This window comes from Protopterus annectens, chromosome 2.part2 (genome assembly GCF_019279795.1).
Source record: "Protopterus annectens isolate FY-2018-M chromosome 2.part2, PAN1.0, whole genome shotgun sequence".
Taxonomy (NCBI): domain Eukaryota; kingdom Metazoa; phylum Chordata; order Ceratodontiformes; family Protopteridae; genus Protopterus; species Protopterus annectens.
This window is the reverse complement of record NC_056730.1, coordinates 880,388,162-880,409,137: the sequence shown is the minus strand read 5'-3', so window position 1 is coordinate 880,409,137 and position 20,976 is coordinate 880,388,162. Positions and strand designations below refer to the sequence as shown.

Here is a 20,976-nt window from a genome sequence, read left to right as displayed (position 1 = left end):
GAGAAAGGTCAGGCAAAGAACAAAACCTGTGGTGAGTGAGGATGCCAAAATCTCTGCTGACGTCTTGTGTGAGAGTCAGCATAATCACTAGTATAATAGTCAACATTCTCTGAAGCTCCCTTCTAAGGACTTGCAAATTTTTCTTCCCAATAACCTCTTTCACTGTTAAAGGATCCATTAGGCATATCAGCAACTTCTGAATCTACTGAATGTACAATAGTCTTTTTTGTACAGACATGCAAGTAAGTAAGTAACAGAAGATGGGGTAATTCCTGCCAGGGCCTTTAAGGGCACTAACACTAATGAGGCTAGTGAATGTAGGAGAACAAGCAGTATGTGCCAATACAGTGCCCAGACTGTCCCAACATTCACTGAATGGTCACCCACTTACTTACTATTTGATAAATGGGTAGATGGACTGCTCCACAAACTCTTTTGAGTCACAACCTAACATTTCAATAAAGTGTATAACAACCCAAGTTCAAACTCAATAAGCAAGCTTGAAGCTATAACCAGTAAATAGAAATTACTGTAGGAGAACAAGCTAGATGTATCTGGACAATGACTAAACCGCCCTAACATTCATGAATTGTCATCCACTATAAAATGAAGTATATAACAACACAAATGTGAAACTCAGTAAGCAAGCTTGAAGCTATACCTAATACACATAATTTTCTCTTTTCATTGTAAGTGATATTTGGAATAATCTTTTTATAAAAGTAAGAAGAAACAAAAATACTGCTAAATTAAAGAAGAAAGTGTTGTCATACTGCACATTTGTTACTGTCTTTGCAACAAGGTTATACCTAATAATATCATTGCATTATACTATATAACTCACTTTTCAACTTGATTCCTTTTTTGACTCCTTTCATTCCCTTGACCCCCCTTTCTCCCTGTTTTCTTTATCACAGACTTTGTTAATCTGTTGCGATACTGTTTTCCCTCTTTTTTTTTCTTTTTGTTTTAATCGATTTTCACTCCCTTTCCTCTTGAGGTTGATTACCTCTCATGATGCTATTGGCCCATTGCACTTCTACATCTCTCCCTATAAACTCAACTTTGTATACAGGGAGGCCAGGGGGTCTCAGGAGAATCCTGTTGTGACCTTGCAGGTGGGCCCTCCCTCTCAAGGGATAGAATTAGCTTGTGGCATACAGCCTCCGGAATATACCATTTTCCCTTAAAGTGAGAAAAAGCTGGGGACATGCTCATCACTTATGCAGCTAGGTCTGGGATTCGGGATATGAGGAATGGAATCCCAAGCTGAGCATTGTGAGTGACAATGTGGTTATCCCTGCCCATGCTGTCAGCTTGCTTATGCCCCTTGCTACTGTAGTAGTCCATTTGCCACAAATGAATCACTCCACGGTCTTCATAAAGACACATCTTACTGCAAACAGGTCCCCAGTCCATCCATCTGGAATGGCAAGCTGACGTAGGCCATACATTCAGCCCCCACCCAGCCAGCTCTTCCAGTGCCTGAGCTGGGATTGTCTGCAACTCCTGTGTTAAGATCCATAGTGGTGTGTCTTTCAATTCTTATGTTAAGGTACACAGAATATCACCCTCAGACACTGCTAATTCATATTATGATGCAAATCCATAGCATATATATATATATATATATATATATATATATATATATATATATATATCTATATATATATACACACACACACATATATATATATATATATATATATATAGGTTCATACTAGGCTATCTGCCCGAGGGCATTTATAAGCCTAGCCCATAGTTTTGTGGCTTACGCCACCCCTTTAGTTTGGAGAAACTATGCCCATTATTTTGCTGTGCCTCTTCCATCAATGTGTGTAATCCCAAATATCCACATAATCTGTATAAAAATGAGATGAACGTATTTGTACCAACTTACAAATGTTACCGATCTACATTTAAGCTAAAAATTATGTATTCAGTGTTGTCATTCAATGTTTATTATGTTACAAACTCTTACTACTATTTCACTAAGTTTTAGATGCATTCTGCTTTGTCAGTTTTGTATATGTGGTTTTAAGGATCTCTGTTCAGAATTTCACCTTCATAGTGTAGCTTCACTATTTACAGAAGGTCAGCTGTGCTTTTTTTTTTTTTATAGTATCTCTTATAAGCCTTAATATAAGGATAAGCAACAGCAGTGTAACATGCATATTATTACAATGAATTAAGATAATAGTTCATGAAAAAACAACAAAAAAATAGATTCAGTTGTGGTTCATGCCACTGATACTGTGTCAATAAACAATCATAGCTATTGTTTTCATCTGGAAATGGATTTTGTTTTCATTTATTGTATTCTCTGTCATGAACTTGTCACTGACACATTAATAACAGCTAAGTCTGAATGCCCTCACCTTATGCTGAACAGATCTTTTTGCAGTTAACTGTAACTTTTCTAAAGGCAGTACATAACACAAATGCATTCAGTATCTTAGTGAAGTCTTTTTTTCCATAGAAAAATCTCTATATCATTGTGAGCACAGAACTTCAACTCAAAATACAAGACTACCGCTGTAGCAAGGTCAGTTTGGGGAACCAGCCCCAAAAGTAATCAGTCTTCATGTGAAACATGGACATGATGTATAATCAGCCTCTACAAACAGCAAACATTTGTTCACGAGAAAGGTGTTGAATAAATACAGCATACATCTTTTCACATCTAAAGTGTTGAATCAGCTCCTAGTCCCACAGTAACTGCTACTGCTCTTTAATCCTATGAGGTACTCTAGGAATTCAACGCCTTTTTGAGATCACTGTAGAAATTTACTAATGAGCCAGCCATGGCAGTATTCACGGCAGCATGAGGCAACATGCCACGAAGGTCAGTCTGAATGTAACCTGTCAAAAGACTCTGGCTAGGGTCATCCTTTGTAGGAACACAGAACCATCCACAAGGGTGATTAAATCCACGAACAAAATCTGGACGAGTATCCCCATAGTCAAGGCTGACACCTGAAAAAGTCAATAATATACCTTATTCTCCTGTCTACAATGATGTTACATAGGTGTTAAACAGGAAATCTGCTAAGTCATACACAGTCATGTAGAGTATACAACTAACTAGTCATATATTAGGTTTTACTAATAAATAGCACAACACTACTACACATTACCAGTTTAGCATTTAGGGGTTCAAGCAGTGATTACTGAAAGAGGCCCAGTGTATCTTAAACCCGTTTATTATCACTGTTGCAAGCATCCTTTATGTGATTAATATCTCTTTCTGACAGACGAAAATAAAAAAGGTCAGCCACAATGTCCTTTTAATTTAATTTAAACTAAACAAAGGAAATAAATAAAACACAAGCTCCACATAAACAGCTCTGAGAGACAGCTATTATATTGTTAAAGTCACAAAAGTAACTACGTTCACAAAGTCTGTATCCCTGAGGGAGAATGGGGCCATGATACTCTGTAGGACACAGTGGCGGCTGGTGACTTCAAATCACAGGGGGGCTGCAGGAGACAGCTGAATGGGTGGGGTCAAGGGGAGGGGATGTGGTCAACCAGAAAGGGGAGGAGCTATGCACAAAACCACAAAAAACTAACTTTAATTAAATATGCTGCCCTGGGTGGCAAACCATCATTATGAAAGTCCAATCAAGACAAAAATAAGTGTAGAAGAATAAAAATATTTCAATGCATTGGCTGCATGACAGCTTACTTAATATCTAGATGGAAACAAAAGGTTGTGAGGCATGAAAAATAAATTACTTTTTAAATACATTACTGGAATGCCAGTCAAAATCAAGTATAAGAAAAACCAGAAGCACTCAACTCAAACCACTTCTCCTTGCACTGCAGTTCTAATTATAATATATTCAGCTTTATTAAAGTACCAAGTAACATGCTGAAAGTAGAAATCTATGTGATGCCCCCACTTGTAAAAATGTTTCTTATCCAAAAAAGACCTGCTGCCTGACAACTTGTTTCATGGGGAAAACATGATAAAAGTAAAAAATGAAAAGCAAGCAAGAAACAAGCTCAAGATACATTGCTTAAAAGATTACTGTACAGGTTATGGACCACACATGATTGGCATTCTGTTTAGTTTACGGGTAAAGTCTGCAGAGATGACTGGAAGTCTGCAACAAGTGTAATGAGCTTTTTAAAATAATGGAATCCTGTCCTTTAATACCCAAGGCTTATACATTATCTAGTCAAGTATTCTCTGCATGGCAACAACAGAAAGGCTTTCAATGTTGGCAATTCTTTAACAGTATGCTTATTAAAGCTTACTTGCATCTTACGATCTCAGACAAGCTTACCTTATGGTCATTAAAGCATTGCTACTTAAACACAGAGCAACAGGCACTTTGAGTAATAAGCATAAATCTGAGTAATAAGCATAAATCAACAATACAAAAATATGACAGAAACCAGACCATTCTGCAAAATCAAGGACAGATGAAAAGCCACTGTAGTACTTATGCAGTGTGTCCTCCCCATCCAAGGTAGATACAACTACTCCTTGCCTTGCTTGGACACATCCAGAGTCACTACATGGGGGAGTGGGGTGCAACAAGCATGTCACAATTTGAAATCTCTCTGGCTGACTGTGATGGCCCTGACACATTTGTCATACCTCTCAACCTCAAGAGCAAGAAATCTGGACAAAGCCATACACAGAAGTGGGACAAAGGCCCAAAAATAAGGACAATTTTTAAATATTGCTCTAATAAACTTAGAAAGATAATAGAATAGGTCTTGCATTAGTATGAATTTTCTGAAGGGTATAGAATCTGAAACTCAAATGTCTGTCATTTTCTAACTTCAGTCTTTAGTGATTTGTCACTAATTTGCCAAAAAAAAACAACTTTATGAAAAATGGACCAACAATGTGATGCAAAAATATAAAATAGACACACAATACAGCTGCTACCTGCCAAAGAAGGGACACTTTAATATTAGTACTGCTACCTTGAGCAGCTGACAAAATAAAAGAATCTACATGCATTTCAAGTAATCTATAACTCTGATTATTACAGTTATTTCTTAATTGTAAACCCTCCATGTTTTCTTCCAAAATTGCTATTTTGCGGAGGGATTATTAGGGGGAAGAGCAACATTTTGAGCCAAAAATTGGGGACAGTTGAGAGGTTGGCTATGCCTAATTCTATAAAGCAATTTATTTGCATGTACCTCTCAACCTGTTAATGCAGTAAATCTGAACAAGGCCAAATATATTGGGGCACATATAAACAGTACTAAAATTGCTCTTGTATAAATTGAGACAATTGATAGAACAGCTCTTACTTTAACATGCATTTTTCTGAAGGTTATGAAGTCTGAAACTTATTATTTAGTGACTTAATTCCTAAATGATTTGCCAGAAAACTACAAATTTTATGAAGAACAAACCAAAAATAAGAAGCAAAAATCTATTCATTCTTTGAAAATCTGGACAGTTGGGAGGTATAGTTCAGCTGGGCCTGTCTGAGTTTGCTGCCCTTCCCCCCTGACAAAATAATGGTTGAATGGAGCCTCTGCAGCCATTCCAATGAACCATTACTTGGCTATTTCACTCCATTTACCATAAACACTAATGTGCATACTGCTTTACTTCTATGATAAGTTGGACTTCATTTGAAAGTTTTATTTTGTATTTTACAGCACAAACACTAAGTCATCTGTTAAACAAAGCAATGCAGTCTCACAATGAAAACTTAGCATTAAAACTTCTCTGCCCTTGAAACTCACATTCATTGAAACAGCATTGAAACCCACATTCAAAGAAAATACATTTTGCCACTGGCAGATAAAGATTAATTTTGGGCTGTTTTCAAATCATAGGCCCCTTGCATATGAAACATACATGTGCTCTTTGATACACCTTCCTCATTGTACTAAAATTATATTCCTTGTACAATACAGTACACTTGTTAGAGGGTGTTTTAAATTTGTTTTGAACATTTTTCCAGTAAGCAATGAAACAAACCATATGCACCCATAATGGCAAAACTGCCCAGTTGAGAACATTTATCATAAAAAAGTCTACTCAGACTTCCACAGTCCACCATTATTAGTAAATATACACAATTCTACAGTCCACCATTATTAGTAAATATGCACAATTCCACAGTCCACCATTATTAGTAAATATGCACAATTCTACAGTCCACCATTATCAGTAAATATGCACAATTCTACAGTCCACCTTTATCAGTAAATATGCGCAATTCTACAGTCCATTATCAGTAAATATGCACAATCTCTGAAGTAAGTCATCTAAATAATTCCACATTAAAGAAATCTGTAACTAATGAAGCAGTTGCTGCTAGCAATCACCTTTATATTTCATGGTTTCATCGAAAAATAAAGTGTCTGTTGCCCCTCAGGAATAAATTGCCTATATTACATTAAAAAATGATAAGCTAGTAATAATATTGCAAGAGGAAATGGATGGCAAACTGATAACAGACTCATAGTTAGTATCTTCACCAAGGAGAACATTCTCAGTACGGCAGCATCCACCCCTTGGGGGAGTAGAACCCACAGCCTTTTGCATCACAAGCAAGTACACAACCTGTTGCGCTATAGTATTAACTAGGCAAAGCACTAAACTTCTATTCCCCTGCAGCTCTCAGCTCCTTGTAAAATCTACTCAATACTCAACTGCATCTCAACTTCACAGCTCAAGAAAACTGGAAAAAAACAAAATGTATTGGGGGGGGTCAAAAGCCCAAAAACCAGGGACACATTAAACATTGCTTGTATAATCTTGGAAAGTTGCTAGAATAAAATGTTGTGTTGCCACCATACATTTTACTGCCAAGGTCCCTGAGCAAAAAACAGTCAGAGTAACATACCACTATGCCACATCAGCTGCTTTGTAAAAGAGAGGAAGACTGAAACTTAAATGGCTATCATTTAGTGAATTCAGTTCTCACCATAGCTGTCAACCTCTTAGTACAAAACACCTGGACAAACCCAGTAATGAGGGAATACAGCCCTCAAACATATTCAGTGAATTCAGTTCTTGCCATAGCTGTCAACCTTAGCACAAAACCTGGACGATGCCAATAATGGGGAATACAGTCCCAAAAATAGGGACAAATTTAAAATATTCATCTTATAAACTTAGAAAATTGCTAGAAAAAAAGGTTGTGCTACTATGTATTCTGAAGAACATGAAGTTTGAAATTCAAATGCCGGTCAATTTTACTGCGGACAGAACAAAAACAATTTTCAGCAGAGACGCAGGGATTAATACTGCAGACACATCTTTGTAAAATGGCAGGGCACCAGAGCAAATCCACACAAACACAGGGAGGAGATGCAGACTCCACACAGAAGCCACCCCAACCAAGAATCAAACCAGAAAACCTATAGCTGTGAGACAACAATACTACCACTGCACCATCAAATATGCAAGGAATTAAACATTCAGAAACCTGAAGTCTGAAATTCAAATGCCTGTCAATTTTACTGAGGACAGAACAAAAACAATTTTCAGCAGAGACGCAGGGATTAATACTGCAGACACGTCTTTGTAAAATGGCAGGGCACCAGAGCAAATCCACACAAACACAGGGAGGAGATGCAGACTCCACACAGAAGCCACCCCAACCAAGAATCAAACCAGAAAACCTATAACTGTGAGGAAACAATACTACCACTGCACCATCAAATATGCAAGGAATTAAACATTCAGAAACCTGAAGTCTGAAATTCAAATGCCTGTCAATTTTACTGTGGACAGAACAAAAACAGTTTTCAGCAGAGACGCAGGGATTAATACTGCAGACACGTCTTTGTAAAACGGCAGGGCACCAGAGCAAATCCACACAAACACAGGGAGGAGATGCAGACTCCACACAGAAGCCACCCCAACCAAGAATCAAACCAGAAAACCTATAGCTGTGAGGAAACAATACTACCACTGCACCATCAAATATGCAAGGAATTACACATTCAGAAACCTGAAGTCTGAAATTCAAATAAATGCCTGTCAATTTTATTTAACATTTGTTTATCAGGACAGTCTGACTTGGAACAAAAAGACATTTTTCAGCAGAGACCCAGGAAGAAATAATGCAGGCATGTCTTTGTAACATGGGAGGACACAAAAGCAAACCCACACAAACACAGGGAGAAGATACAGACCCCACAAAGAAGGAACCCCAGCCAAGAATCAAAACTGAGAACCTGCAGTTGTGAGGCAACAATGCTACTACTACACCATCAAATATCAAGCATTGCAACATTTACAAACCACAGATATTATGAGGAACAGATCAGATCAAATATGAGGCAAAAATCTGCAATTTCTTTACAAATGGTGGTGGGTAGGGAACTCAAGTCTTTAACACCTGCATACAGGGTACAGGGTTCAAGCCTGAGGTATTCCCTACCTCACCACCATGAGCACCTGGGGCATTTTCACACACACACACACACACACACACACACACACACACACACACACACACACACACACACACACACACACACACACACACACACACACACACACACACACACACACACACACACACACACACACACACACACACACACTAAAAGCAGTACCATGTCCCATACACACACACTAAAAGCAGTACCATGTCCCATACACACACACTAAAAGCAGTACCATGTCCCATACACACACACTAAAAGCAGTACCATGTCCCATACACACACACTAAAAGCAGTACCATGTCCCATACACACACACTAAAAGCAGTACCATGTCCCATACACACACACTAAAAGCAGTACCATGTCCCATACACACACACTAAAAGCAGTACCATGTCCCATACACACACACTAAAAGCAGTACCATGTCCCATACACACACACTAAAAGCAGTACCATGTCCCATACACACACACTAAAAGCAGTACCATGTCCCATACACACACACTAAAAGCAGTACCATGTCCCATACACACACACTAAAAGCAGTACCATGTCCCATACACACACACTAAAAGCAGTACCATGTCCCATACACACACACTAAAAGCAGTACCATGTCCCATACACACACACTAAAAGCAGTACCATGTCCCATACACACACACTAAAAGCAGTACCATGTCCCATACACACACACTAAAAGCAGTACCATGTCCCATACACACACACTAAAAGCAGTACCATGTCCCATACACACACACTAAAAGCAGTACCATGTCCCATACACACACACTAAAAGCAGTACCATGTCCCATACACACACACTAAAAGCAGTACCATGTCCCATACACACACACTAAAAGCAGTACCATGTCCCATACACACACACTAAAAGCAGTACCATGTCCCATACACACACACTAAAAGCAGTACCATGTCCCATACACACACACACTAAAAGCAGTACCATGTCCCATACACACACACTAAAAGCAGTACCATGTCCCATACACACACACACTAAAAGCAGTACCAAGTCCCATACACACACACACTAAAAGCAGTACCAAGTCCCATAAACACACACACACACACTAAAAGCAGTACCAAGTCCCATACACACACACACACTAAAAGCAGTACCAAGTCCCATACACACACACTAAAAGCAGTACCAAGTCTCATACAATACACAAAGTAAAAGCAGTACCAAGTCCCATACAATACACAAAGTAAAAGCAGTACCAAGTCCCATACAATACACAAAGTAAAAGCAGTACCAAGTCCCATACAATTCACAAAGTAAAAGCAAGTACCATACACAAAGTATAAAAGCAAGTCCCAAACATTGTAAACGTAAAAAGCACCATACACTTACCTGTCCGTTTTCCTTCTCCATAATATCCATACATCCTGCCCGCGCAATACTCTGAAGACCTGCGAGATCCCTGAAAGCAAACCTCCCGACGAGACTGTTCTGACTGCTGCTGTTGCAGTCCGGCCCCGATGCATCATCCCAGCGAGTCTGTGCACTTTAAAAGTGCACAGACGTCTCCATGTGTTCCCTATGGGTCCTGCCGGACTGCCTGGAGCATGCGCATAGACGCATGCGTGTCGGGACTACTGTGCATGCGCGAAGTCCGCGAAAATTTAAAAAATGTTTTTTTTTCTATTTTTATTTCGTTCTGAGGGGGCTGCAGTCCGGCAGTCCGATAGCACGGGCCGCCCCTGGTAGGACATAATCATCATGTGAACTGAGCATCTTTTAAGCTGAAAGCATGGCGTAACTGGTTGGCTTACTAACACAGAGGAAGTGCTCATGTCTGTAGTGTTAGCAATCCACATTCACTTAGGGACTGGGAACCTAAGGGACAGCAAAGGGTAAGTAAAAGTGCTATAAACCTGCAAAGTACAGATACTCAAGTGAGTTAGTAAACGTGTATACATTCATGTGCACACACCTCAAAATAATCTTACTGTACTTAGGTTCTGGAAGCATAAGAACCCAAACAGCTGGGTAAAAATAATTAAAGAAAGACCTTACTTAGTAGTATGATGCATTCAGAGGCCTACTGCACAACTTTTATTCCCTAGTGAGAATAACAAAGTTGGCAGTGAAGAGAACACCTGGATCTTACAGCCAGCTAAGGAAGGGTGACAAAAACTGATATGATTAATTGATACCTATGTTACATTAATAACAGAATACATTTTAACCTTAAATTTATGGAGGCTAAGAATCTGACCTTGCATTTGACAAGTTTTGCTTTCTGATGGTTGCTTTAGCTGTGTTTGTAATTCAGTTCACTTTGTTTTATTGTGTAATTATTATTAGTACTGCATTATTTTATGTCAATTTTATTATTGAATTTTCTTATATCTTTTATTCTTTAGCCTGCTGTGACTGTCTTGCCTTAATAATTGTATTGCTGTTTCCATCTTTTATTTTGTGCAGTGCTTGGGATCAAGCACTCAAACCTGAAGTTGAGCCTGTATAACTTAATCAAATTTGTCACAAAGTAATAATCCTATAATTCGAATATATATGAAAACAAAAGATGCATCCAAGTTGATTATGAATTATCAGTGCTTAAGATACTATCAGTAAGTACTTTTAACGTACTTATCCAAAATAAGGGATTTTCTGGCTAAACCAAATTCAACCTGTAGATTTCAAGCTAATTTTGAGTCAAAACAGATGTCAATTCCTGGAACTTCAGAGTTAAAAGTATAACTAATAACGTTCAAAAATTAACTAAATGCATGACTTGTTAAGACAGTGAAAGACTGCTTAAAAACAAACTAATGTCAAGTCCTTGGAATGAACTCAGATTCCAGAAACAGGTAACAGCCAGAAATCATGAATCAAAATTAAAACAGAACATACAAAATTTAACTTAACAAGTTTACTGATATAACACTAAGTCATATCAGATCTTGTTACCTGTAAAGCTGCTGCCACCAAAGAAAAAAATCCTAATACTAAATATTTGCCTTAACCTGAAATGGTCAGACTGCATATGATAAAAATGGTAAACAGCTGAATCTGCTTATCCAACTTGTTTAATAAACAGCAATAGTAAAATATTAAATATATTGCATCAAGGGGTATTTTTCCATTATTGGGGCAACAGTTCTAATGAGTTCGCAATGATCGCACAGCTGTTGCTGATGTGGGACGATTCTCCACTGAAAAGGGATTTCTCTTACAAGCATGAAGGCAATTACCTGAACCAACAAAAGACTGGAACTGGAAGCAAGGTGAAGAAACACCTTCAAAGTTTATTGTAAAACAATTATTCCACAGCAAAACACACTGAAAATACACCATGAACACCTTCTCAACCTACGCGTTTTCGTCACTACTGGACTTCATCAGATAAAAACAGCTGTTCCTAGTTACCTTTTATATGAATTTAAAAAACAACGAACCAATCTGGTTCAAGCCTTCAAAACACTTCAATTAATTACTAAATGTATACACTTTTTGAAAAATAAATAGGTTTAAAAGACCACAGTTGTTTCTTTTAATTTTATAAAATGTTCTTAAAACCTTTTTATATATATATAAAAACCTTTTAAAAAATCTTTTAACTTATTTAAATATATAAATATATAAATAAATAAATAGAATAAATAAAATAAATAGGATGAAATTTCATCATTGTAAACCTATGTGTTTTATGGTATTAATTTCATATAGCCAATGGTGCCATCTACTGGTTGCCTGGGTTATCACACCTTTCTTTTCATATTTTTTCAGCCCTTATTTTCAGAAGGGGCTGAATAGATATATACTCATTTAAGCCAGGTTTCCTATCAGCTTCTAAGGCTACTTGCCACCACAATTCCCTGTAGGCTATAAGTTCTTCCAGGGGGCCCCCTCTGTTGTTACCTGTTGCATGTCCGTCTTTTTATGTTGGGAAGACAGAAAGGTCACTTAAAAGAAGAATATATGAACACATCTATGATGTCAAGAAAGAAAAGGAAACAAATGCCATTTATAGGCATTCTAAGGTTTGTGTAGGGTCCAAATTTCAATTTTTTGTTTTGGATCAAATAGTGGGTAACAACAGAGGGGGCCCCTGGAAGAACTTATAGCCTACAGGGAATTGTGGTGGCAAGTAGCCTTAGAAGCTAATAAGAAACCTGGCTTAAATGAGTATATATCTATTCAGCCCCTTCTGAAAATAAGGGCTGAAAAAATATGAAAAGAAAGGTGTGATAACCCAGGCAACCAGTAGATGGCACCATTGGCTATATGAAATTAATACCATAAAACACATAGGTTTACAATGATGAAATTTCATCCTATTTATTTTATTTATTCTATTTATTTATTTATATATTTATATATTTAAATAAGTTAAAAGATTTTTTAAAAGGTTTTTATATATATATATAAAAAGGTTTTAAGAACATTTTATAAAATTAAAAGAAATAACTGTGGTCTCTTAAACCTATTTATTTTAAAAGGTGTACACATTTAGTAATTAATTGAAGTGTTTTGAAGGCTTGAATTAGATTGGTTCGTTGTTTTTTAAAATTATATAAAAGGTAACTAGGAACAGCTGTTTTTATCTGATGAAGTCCAGTAGTGACGAAAACGCTTAGGCTGAGAAGGCGTTCATGGTGTATTTTCAGTGTGTTTTGCTGTGGAATAATTGTTTTACAATAAACTTTGAAGGTGTTTCTTCACCTTGCTTCCAGTTCCAGTTTTTTGTTGGTTCGTGGTGATTGGCAACACCAATTTTGGCATAATTACCTGAACCAATTACAGATAGACAGTTTTGATTTTTACAGTTGTGTACCAACAGTTATTGTAGCATTTGAGTTGCTTACAGTATCCCATATAACATTTAGGCATTTCAGATACATAAAAGCAGTTGTTTTGTAAGTATTAAAGAAAAGTTAATAAATAGTTTAAAATCCCAGGACATGTGTCCTGCAATAAATAAAAAAATAATTACCTAAATAAATAAAAATGGCAAAATGGCAAAAGTGCCCAAAGTGGGACAGGTGCTAACCCTATAGTAAACTCTTGGACTGACGAGCCAAATGTGGTACAACTTCAAAATGCAAAATGCACTTTATTTGGAGTGTGTTTAGATTATTGTAGTCTCTCGTACTTTTTTACAATGCTATTTCCATGAGCTGTAATACAATTCATGACCACATGTGAAACGTAATATGAAAATCTGAGTCCAACCCAAAGAAAAGTTTCTTGCTGCCTATTGATACACACTATTTGTTGTACCCGCTAGGCTCTTCCCCTCTGAAGGAACCTGAAAGTACACTTTCGTCTGACTGTCACATTCCCAATTTTAAACACGGGTAGAGCGTAATAAATATGCATTTCCAAAAGCTTCAAGATGGGCTGCAAAGTACACACAATACAATTAAAGGTGATGCAAGTTCACAAACCTTCGTTATATCTTTCTCAAGAAGCAGTACACAAAGGAATCCACGGGTTGTTAATAATATGAAACGTGTAACAGCATGAAAAGAGTGACTATTTACAAGACTTATAAAAGAAAGTAAAAATAGAGACTAACTTCCTTTCATTGCGAGCATGTCGTAGGATTCCAAGCGCTCATTAGAACTGCTGCCCAGATAACGGAAAAGTACCCATTAAGGAAATGTTAACAAACATATATAGAAAATATAGTATGTGATGCAAAACATGAGCTATATGTATAAGTCAGTGGCCAGGTCTTTTCTGTAGGTATTTCATGGAAGAGGGTGAATGTTTATAAAAATAGTGAACAGCTGGAAAGTGTTCTTCCTGTTGCTGTTCTTTAAATCTAAATGTATTTCCCAAGGATTTTAAGGTGTCCACAGCTACAGAATGAAAAATGAAAATGAGAATGCAGTGTCCAGAATCTGAACTTTAGCATTCACATGACCTAGACAATCACACTTGTGCATAGTTGTGGCAGTTACAGGTTCCCAGACTGAGCTTTAGCTTTCTCAGGAGCTACCTCGTCATCTGCGTACAGAGGTGCCAGACATAGCTTCTCAGAGTGAGCTTTACCATTCTCAGGCAGATTCTCGGGAACTAGTCAATCAGATCTTTTTATAGATGTGCCACTTATGACTGCTCATGCTGTTGAATTTACTATACCATAAGTTAGTTCCTGAAGACTAATACATTCAGCAGTCTTCATTTTTGCCAGTAACTCTTTGAAGCTTCCTCGACTGGGAATCAAACCAGGGCCGTGGCAGTGAGAATGCTAAATCCTAACCGCTAGACTACCAAAGACTCCCATTTGTTTGCAGTCTCTTAAATTATGATCTCCAACACAGAAATCTGAAAGGACAGCATGCAAGTTAACCGAACTGTCAGTGCTTAAGAAATTATCGATATAAATGTTCTTGCCATAACTGTCCAACCAACTCTCTTCCCTAATGCAGAGTAAAGTACCTGCTGGGATGGAAGACATACTAATCCTCTTAGAAGATACAGGCACCTAACACTGTGGAGACTGATTTCAAATTATAGCAAAGAAATGAATTTCCGTATCAAAAATATATAACTGTAAGCAGCAGACCTGTGAGCTTGTGGCTGAATATGAAGATGCATAGAGTTTTTCTTCCATAAGTGCCAGAATGTCTTGAACAGACAGGGTACTTTTCACACAGATTCTTGGACCTTCAGCATTTGTTATAATCTCCTTTTATTTCAAGGTTACCCCAGTGAAGATACCAAAGGTCCAACCGTCTCATATAAAACACGTTAATGTAAAACAACAAGCTTTCAAGTCTCCAAAACTCTTCCTCAGTGTTACAATAAATTACTGAATTAACATCATACATTTATTTACTAAACCAGCCTATAAAGCCAAAGATAATGATCACGTGATATTTAAATAGCAGCATTAATGGAAGTAAAAAACTATCCCCGGGATTCATGAAGCTTGCGCCAGGCGCAGGCGTAGCGTAGGCGGTATAACGCCAAATATGGCCGCCGAGCGATTCAGGAATGAACGTGCACTACCGGCATACACCAGATCTGCGCAGCCCTCGGCTTAGGTATGCTAATCACCCCATGTGCAGTGCCGCACCATGCAAATGAAGGTACACAGCGATTCAAGAAGTGGTGCAGGTGTAGCATAAGCCCACAGAAATGTAAACCAAAAAACACGGTTTACATTTTTCCAAACAGAACATCGGAGCTATGAAAGCGGACCAGACTCATGTATTACAAAGTTAACATATGCCAATGGCTAAATATACAGCCAATGGCATAAGAAAAGATGCACAACACCTAAAAAACAACATTTAATGTCATGTCCACAGTAACGCAAAGTACAACCGCAGGGCATGTGTGCGCAAACGGGAACACAAAGAAAATATATACAAATGTCATAAAATCGCAATGTAATACAAATCATGATTTCACCATAATACTCAATGGTATGCATGGTACACCACAACCAAGCTGCAAGGGTTGCTAAGGGTCTGTGACAGTGTTCAGTACAGTAACTAGGAATTAGTAGTCAATGCCATGCAAATGAGGCAGGTAATAGTGAATCGCAAACGTCCCGCCGGACTAAGGATGTACCATAAGGCGCAGTGCTACAACACCGAGGAGTGGTTTAGAGGTATATATATGACATCAGCAGTGGGGTGTGCCAACATAGCTGTAAGCACATTGGAGCAATGCAAATCCAGCCTGGCCGTTGCTAAGCAAAGCCACAGGACAGGGGTGGGGAGGTAGGTATAGCGTTGTTTAGCTGAGAGCACATATGGTGCCCGAAAGCACATGTGTACTGGGATGAAAACGTGCCCGAAACCTGGTAAACGGACGCACGCGCTGCGCACCATAGCTCAAACAGGAAGGTCAGGGGAAGAAAATAAGGAAATGCCGCAGTAGGGTAACTGGAGTACAACTGAGCAATTAACACCTATTAACTCACAGCGGGCAATCGACGGCAGCTGACAAGTCTGCTTGCAGAAACCTGCAAAACAGGATAGGGGAGGTGTCGGATTGCAAAGAAAAGAGAACTGTCATAGCAGAGCAAAGCAAACCTGCAGTACACCGGCCATAGAACACATTACGCAAGATAAGCCAGGTTTAGGAAAGTACAAATGAAAGCAGGCTGCTGGATGCATGCCAGAAAATGGGAGGTGAAACGTGAAGAAATGTAAAGGGAAGGGCAAGAAGTAATCCACGGTAGCCAAATGTAATTCAACACCAAAGGCACCACAATAGTAGTTCCTGTCGTAAAACACATAAGATACCCTGTAGCTACGATCGTACATACACACCCTATGACATCATCAGTATTCACAGCACAATAGTATAAAGTGTGAAAGCACCTCACACACACCTGTGTATTCCCAAACACTGCACCATACGTGTAAACATACGGGGAACTTTTACAATGTACATGTTGGGAGCTGCCATAGCTGTGATTCATCACCATGTGTTAGTGACTGAAGGTGTTGTGGAGGATGATGCTGACAACCACCGCAGGCCCCGGAGGAGGAGACAAGTGATCAGACCAAGGGTAACCTACCAGGGGCTACATGATCTGGAGATAGTAGAGCGTTACAGGGTGGACAGGGACATCTTACAGCAAATAGTTGAGCTGTGCCGGCCATGCCTGAGATTCAGAAACAACAGAGGGGAACCCATCCCAGTGGACATGAAGGTATGTGTAAGCTTGCGAATACTAGCCACAGGTACCTTTCAAAGGCCTACTGGAGATATAATGGGGATCTCACAGACATCAGCATCCAGGGTACTACACCAGTTCCTGGATGCCATGTTACCACATGCCAATGAGCATATATACTTCCCCCAAACTCAGGAGGAGTTGGCCAGCAATATGTGTCTCTTCCACCATGTGGCACACTATCCGGAGGTACTGGGTGCGATAGACTGCACGCACATACATATCAAGTCACCACCCGGTGAGCATGGTAGGCGCTACATAAACCGCAAGGTATACCACTCCATCAACTGCCAGGTCGTGTGCAATGCCCAGGGCATTATCATGGATGTGTGTGCTGGCAGCCCTGGAAGCTACCATGACTCCCACATCTGGCATGCCTCACAGCTGTATCAGGTATTTGTCAGGGAGGACATCCCACATGGCCACCTTGTGTGGGATGCTGATTATGCACTGGAGCCGTGGATGATGACTCCCATCAGAAATGCACACACACCCATGCAAGAAAGTCATAATGAGGCACACGCACAAACCAGAATCATCATAGAGCGTGTGTTCGGGATGCTGAAATCACGGTTCCGTTGCTTGGACATATCTGATGGAGCCTTGCAGTACTCTCCAGGCACATGTGCCCACATCTTCATAGTATGTGCCATGCTACATAATATGATCCTGCGGAAACAGCTGCAGCAGGGACATAATGGTGAAGGCCCTCACAGCCCACCACAATTGCCAAGGCCATCACAGGCACAGAGGGATTCAGACCATGAACACCCTGTGCCAGCCCCAGTAGGCAGATGGAGGCGTGCCCAATATGCCTACGCCTTGGCAAAGAGGGAACGTATCGCACATACTCTGACAGTGTAGGCCCCTACGGACTGACACACCTCTCCACCTGCACACACAGTAAAATGGATGGCACACACACACGGCCACCTGTAAATTGTTATGTATAGGTGGCCTACTGTGTGAATCCTACATAGGCAGCCCTCAACCATTGCACACACAACAGCTATTGGAACAAGAAATGTCAACACCTGAACAGTACATGCACCTATCAGCATATGTTAGTACTGTATGTATAGGTTCCTAGGTACATCGATAGGTACACGCCCGATTGTCAGAGACCATTCATCAATTGAGGCAAACAGTGTCTGCTGTCGCCACCACATCAAGTAACCAACTGACCCTCAGTGGAGCAGAGCCAATTGCGGGATCCATGTGTGTAATCACTGTTCTCCACACACTCTGCATTGATTCCCTGGTGTGTAAATGAGGGGCTCCATACAATGTAATCATGTATGTAGTGGCAAAGCATGGGGTGTACCCATGACAGGTATCTGTCACCCCAGCATGCTCCACCTATGGTTGTGTGAATGTGTAGCACATTATAGTGTGTGGCTCACTGTGACATACATTCCCAATGCTGGGGCACATCCATTAAACATCACTTGGACATACCATTAATAGGTCTCATCCATATGTAAACTAACTGAGTTACCCATTTGATTGCAGTATGGAGTAACAGCCGTAGTACAGTCCACATACAAAACGCCATAACACATGTACAAATCCCAGATGCCCAAGTGGTAAATGCACTGACTGTTGTGCATGTTCCCGGTACCACGTCCTGCAAGGGACGTTACGTAATCCCGAAGGCACGAATAATGGATGGTGGATGCAGGTCATCAGATCAGGTTTAGCACACGTTAATGGGAATATGCGTTGCCCAGTGCTGGTAAGCGTCGTTTAAACATGACTATACGGATATGCGCAAAATAAGGCTAAGCTTCTCTGAATATCACGCAGATCACGGTCAATGATGTCCAGAACAGGTGAAACTAGCATTATTCACCCCTATACTAATAGTGCCTGCTCTGAAGGGTAAAATGACCACTACCAGGAGTAGAACATGCAATCATGTACACAATCACCTAACACTAAGCTACCCAAGATGTACCAACGGCAGGTGTGTAATGTGACAGGTTCAAACACAAACGTGCAGAGTCCAGGAAACAGTATACACTGACATGTACACAATGAAAGGTGTATTCTCCCTCTCACTCTCTCTCTTACATATATATATATATATATATATATATATATATATATATATATATAAAATAGAGATAGAAAGGGAGATAGAGAGATATATGTTGATATATACGGATTCACCTATATCTGCAAATATATAGATAGGTCAATGACATGTACACAAACATGGAGGTAGAAATAAATAGGATACTGCCAACTATGGAATGTGTCACATACCGACATGCGTAATCACGAGGCTTAATGACCGAAAGAACACAGTACCGGAACACTGGAACCGCGTATAATATTATCACGATATTAAGGGACATTTAGTTATCGCTGCCGGTGTTGCAGTCCACGTAGGTACTGTGTTCAACAGTGTTTGTAATTGCTGTAGTCTGTGTGTGTTGAGGGTGCCGCGTGCATTTCCATGGGACTGTAATATGTGTGTGTGTGTTTGCATCGTGTGTCTGTTAGTGCTAACGCAGTATGGTAGGTGTGGTCATAGTTGGCCGTAGGCATACGGTACCACCTGTCCCACTTTAAGAGGGACAGCCCCTCCCTGGGCCGTTGTGTACTAACAAAAAATATTAAAAAGGGCAAATGTCTGAGATTGTAGGACATAATTATGTCCCATATATTATGTAACAGTTGCATTAAATAGTTATGCCTGTATCTACAAAACATAAACATTGCATGAAACATGATAAGTAGCTAAAGTGCTACAAGAATAAGTATGTATTCAGGATAAAAGTATGTTCTATCCTGTGTACTGACCATGGGTATGTGTCGGCCTGTAAACACCGATGTGTGTCCTGCAAATGTCCCACTATGGCCATTTGAAAAGGTGGCAACCCATGCCAAAGAGGCTCAGTAACCAACACAACTGCAATGAGTGTAAATATTTGTGACAGAAATACACGAGACAGCTGTCATTTAGTAACATTCCTTTACATATCGCTGTATTTCCGGAAGTATGGAAGTATCAACTTCACCTGCATACTATATAGAAACCAATTAACAATGGCTCAATGTATAAGCCCGTAACAACCATAGTTCAGTCTACTAAGTGATAGGTCTTCAATTAGGAAAGGAGCCCACGCACATATATGGAATATGTAGGAATGCAGTCCCCACAAACCTTTATATGCTATGTACATCCACCTACATCTCCCCCACACCCGAAACAATTGCAATACAGACTGTAATAACATCACTAACATCCACTCACTCAATTACATCTGCAGAACCATTAACATACCTTGTGAGAGACACATTTGTAAAAGCACCATGTGAAATCGTAGCTGCTGTATAATGGAACAGACGGCGATGTTACAGGATTTGCTTGCAATAGTCCCTTATCAGATGGTTGAAATGACAGGTACACTCACATGTAGAACCACATACTCTAGCCGTCACACACAATCCATGGGGGACATGAATTCAAAATATCCGTGTCTCTACAAATATCAGTTACAATTCTTCACAACAAAACACATAAAGGCCGTCTCCCTGAAGGTAGGTCAAAAGGGCAACACCCAAGTGGAGAATTAAATTATACCCCACTGTTGCCGCGTACTTGGCGAATGGAGTAGCTGCACAGCTGATGTGCATGTAATAATTTACTCAGGAACACCAATTGGTGGCAGGAAACCACATGTTACAGGTATCGACGTATATAAGGATGACTTGCCATACATTCAAACTGTATGCTCATACCATAGAACCGTTTAAACAGTAAAGGTGTAAGAGAGATATTTACAAAGATTCGGAACGCTAACAAGGTATGTAGAACACTCAGTATGTTAGTGTATGTAGAGCCTGTTTTGTATTAATTAAAAGTGTACACAATGCATAAAGTGGGAAAAGTCTT

General features: G+C 39.5%; 1 protein-coding gene across 6 annotated transcripts in view; it reads right to left on the bottom strand.

Annotated features, from left to right (window-relative positions):
- Window positions 1–1,761: 1,761 nt before the first annotated feature.
- Window positions 1,762–20,976, bottom strand: part of STARD4 (StAR related lipid transfer domain containing 4) — a 206,281-nt gene continuing 187,066 nt past the window's right edge. For all 6 annotated transcript variants that reach the window (XM_044064193.1, XM_044064195.1, XM_044064194.1 and 3 more), the window contains one exon: window positions 1,762–2,976. In XM_044064193.1, the coding sequence (XP_043920128.1) occupies window positions 2,750–2,976 (227 nt within the window). In that variant the 3' untranslated portion in view covers window positions 1,762–2,749. The remainder of the gene's footprint in view (window positions 2,977–20,976) is intronic.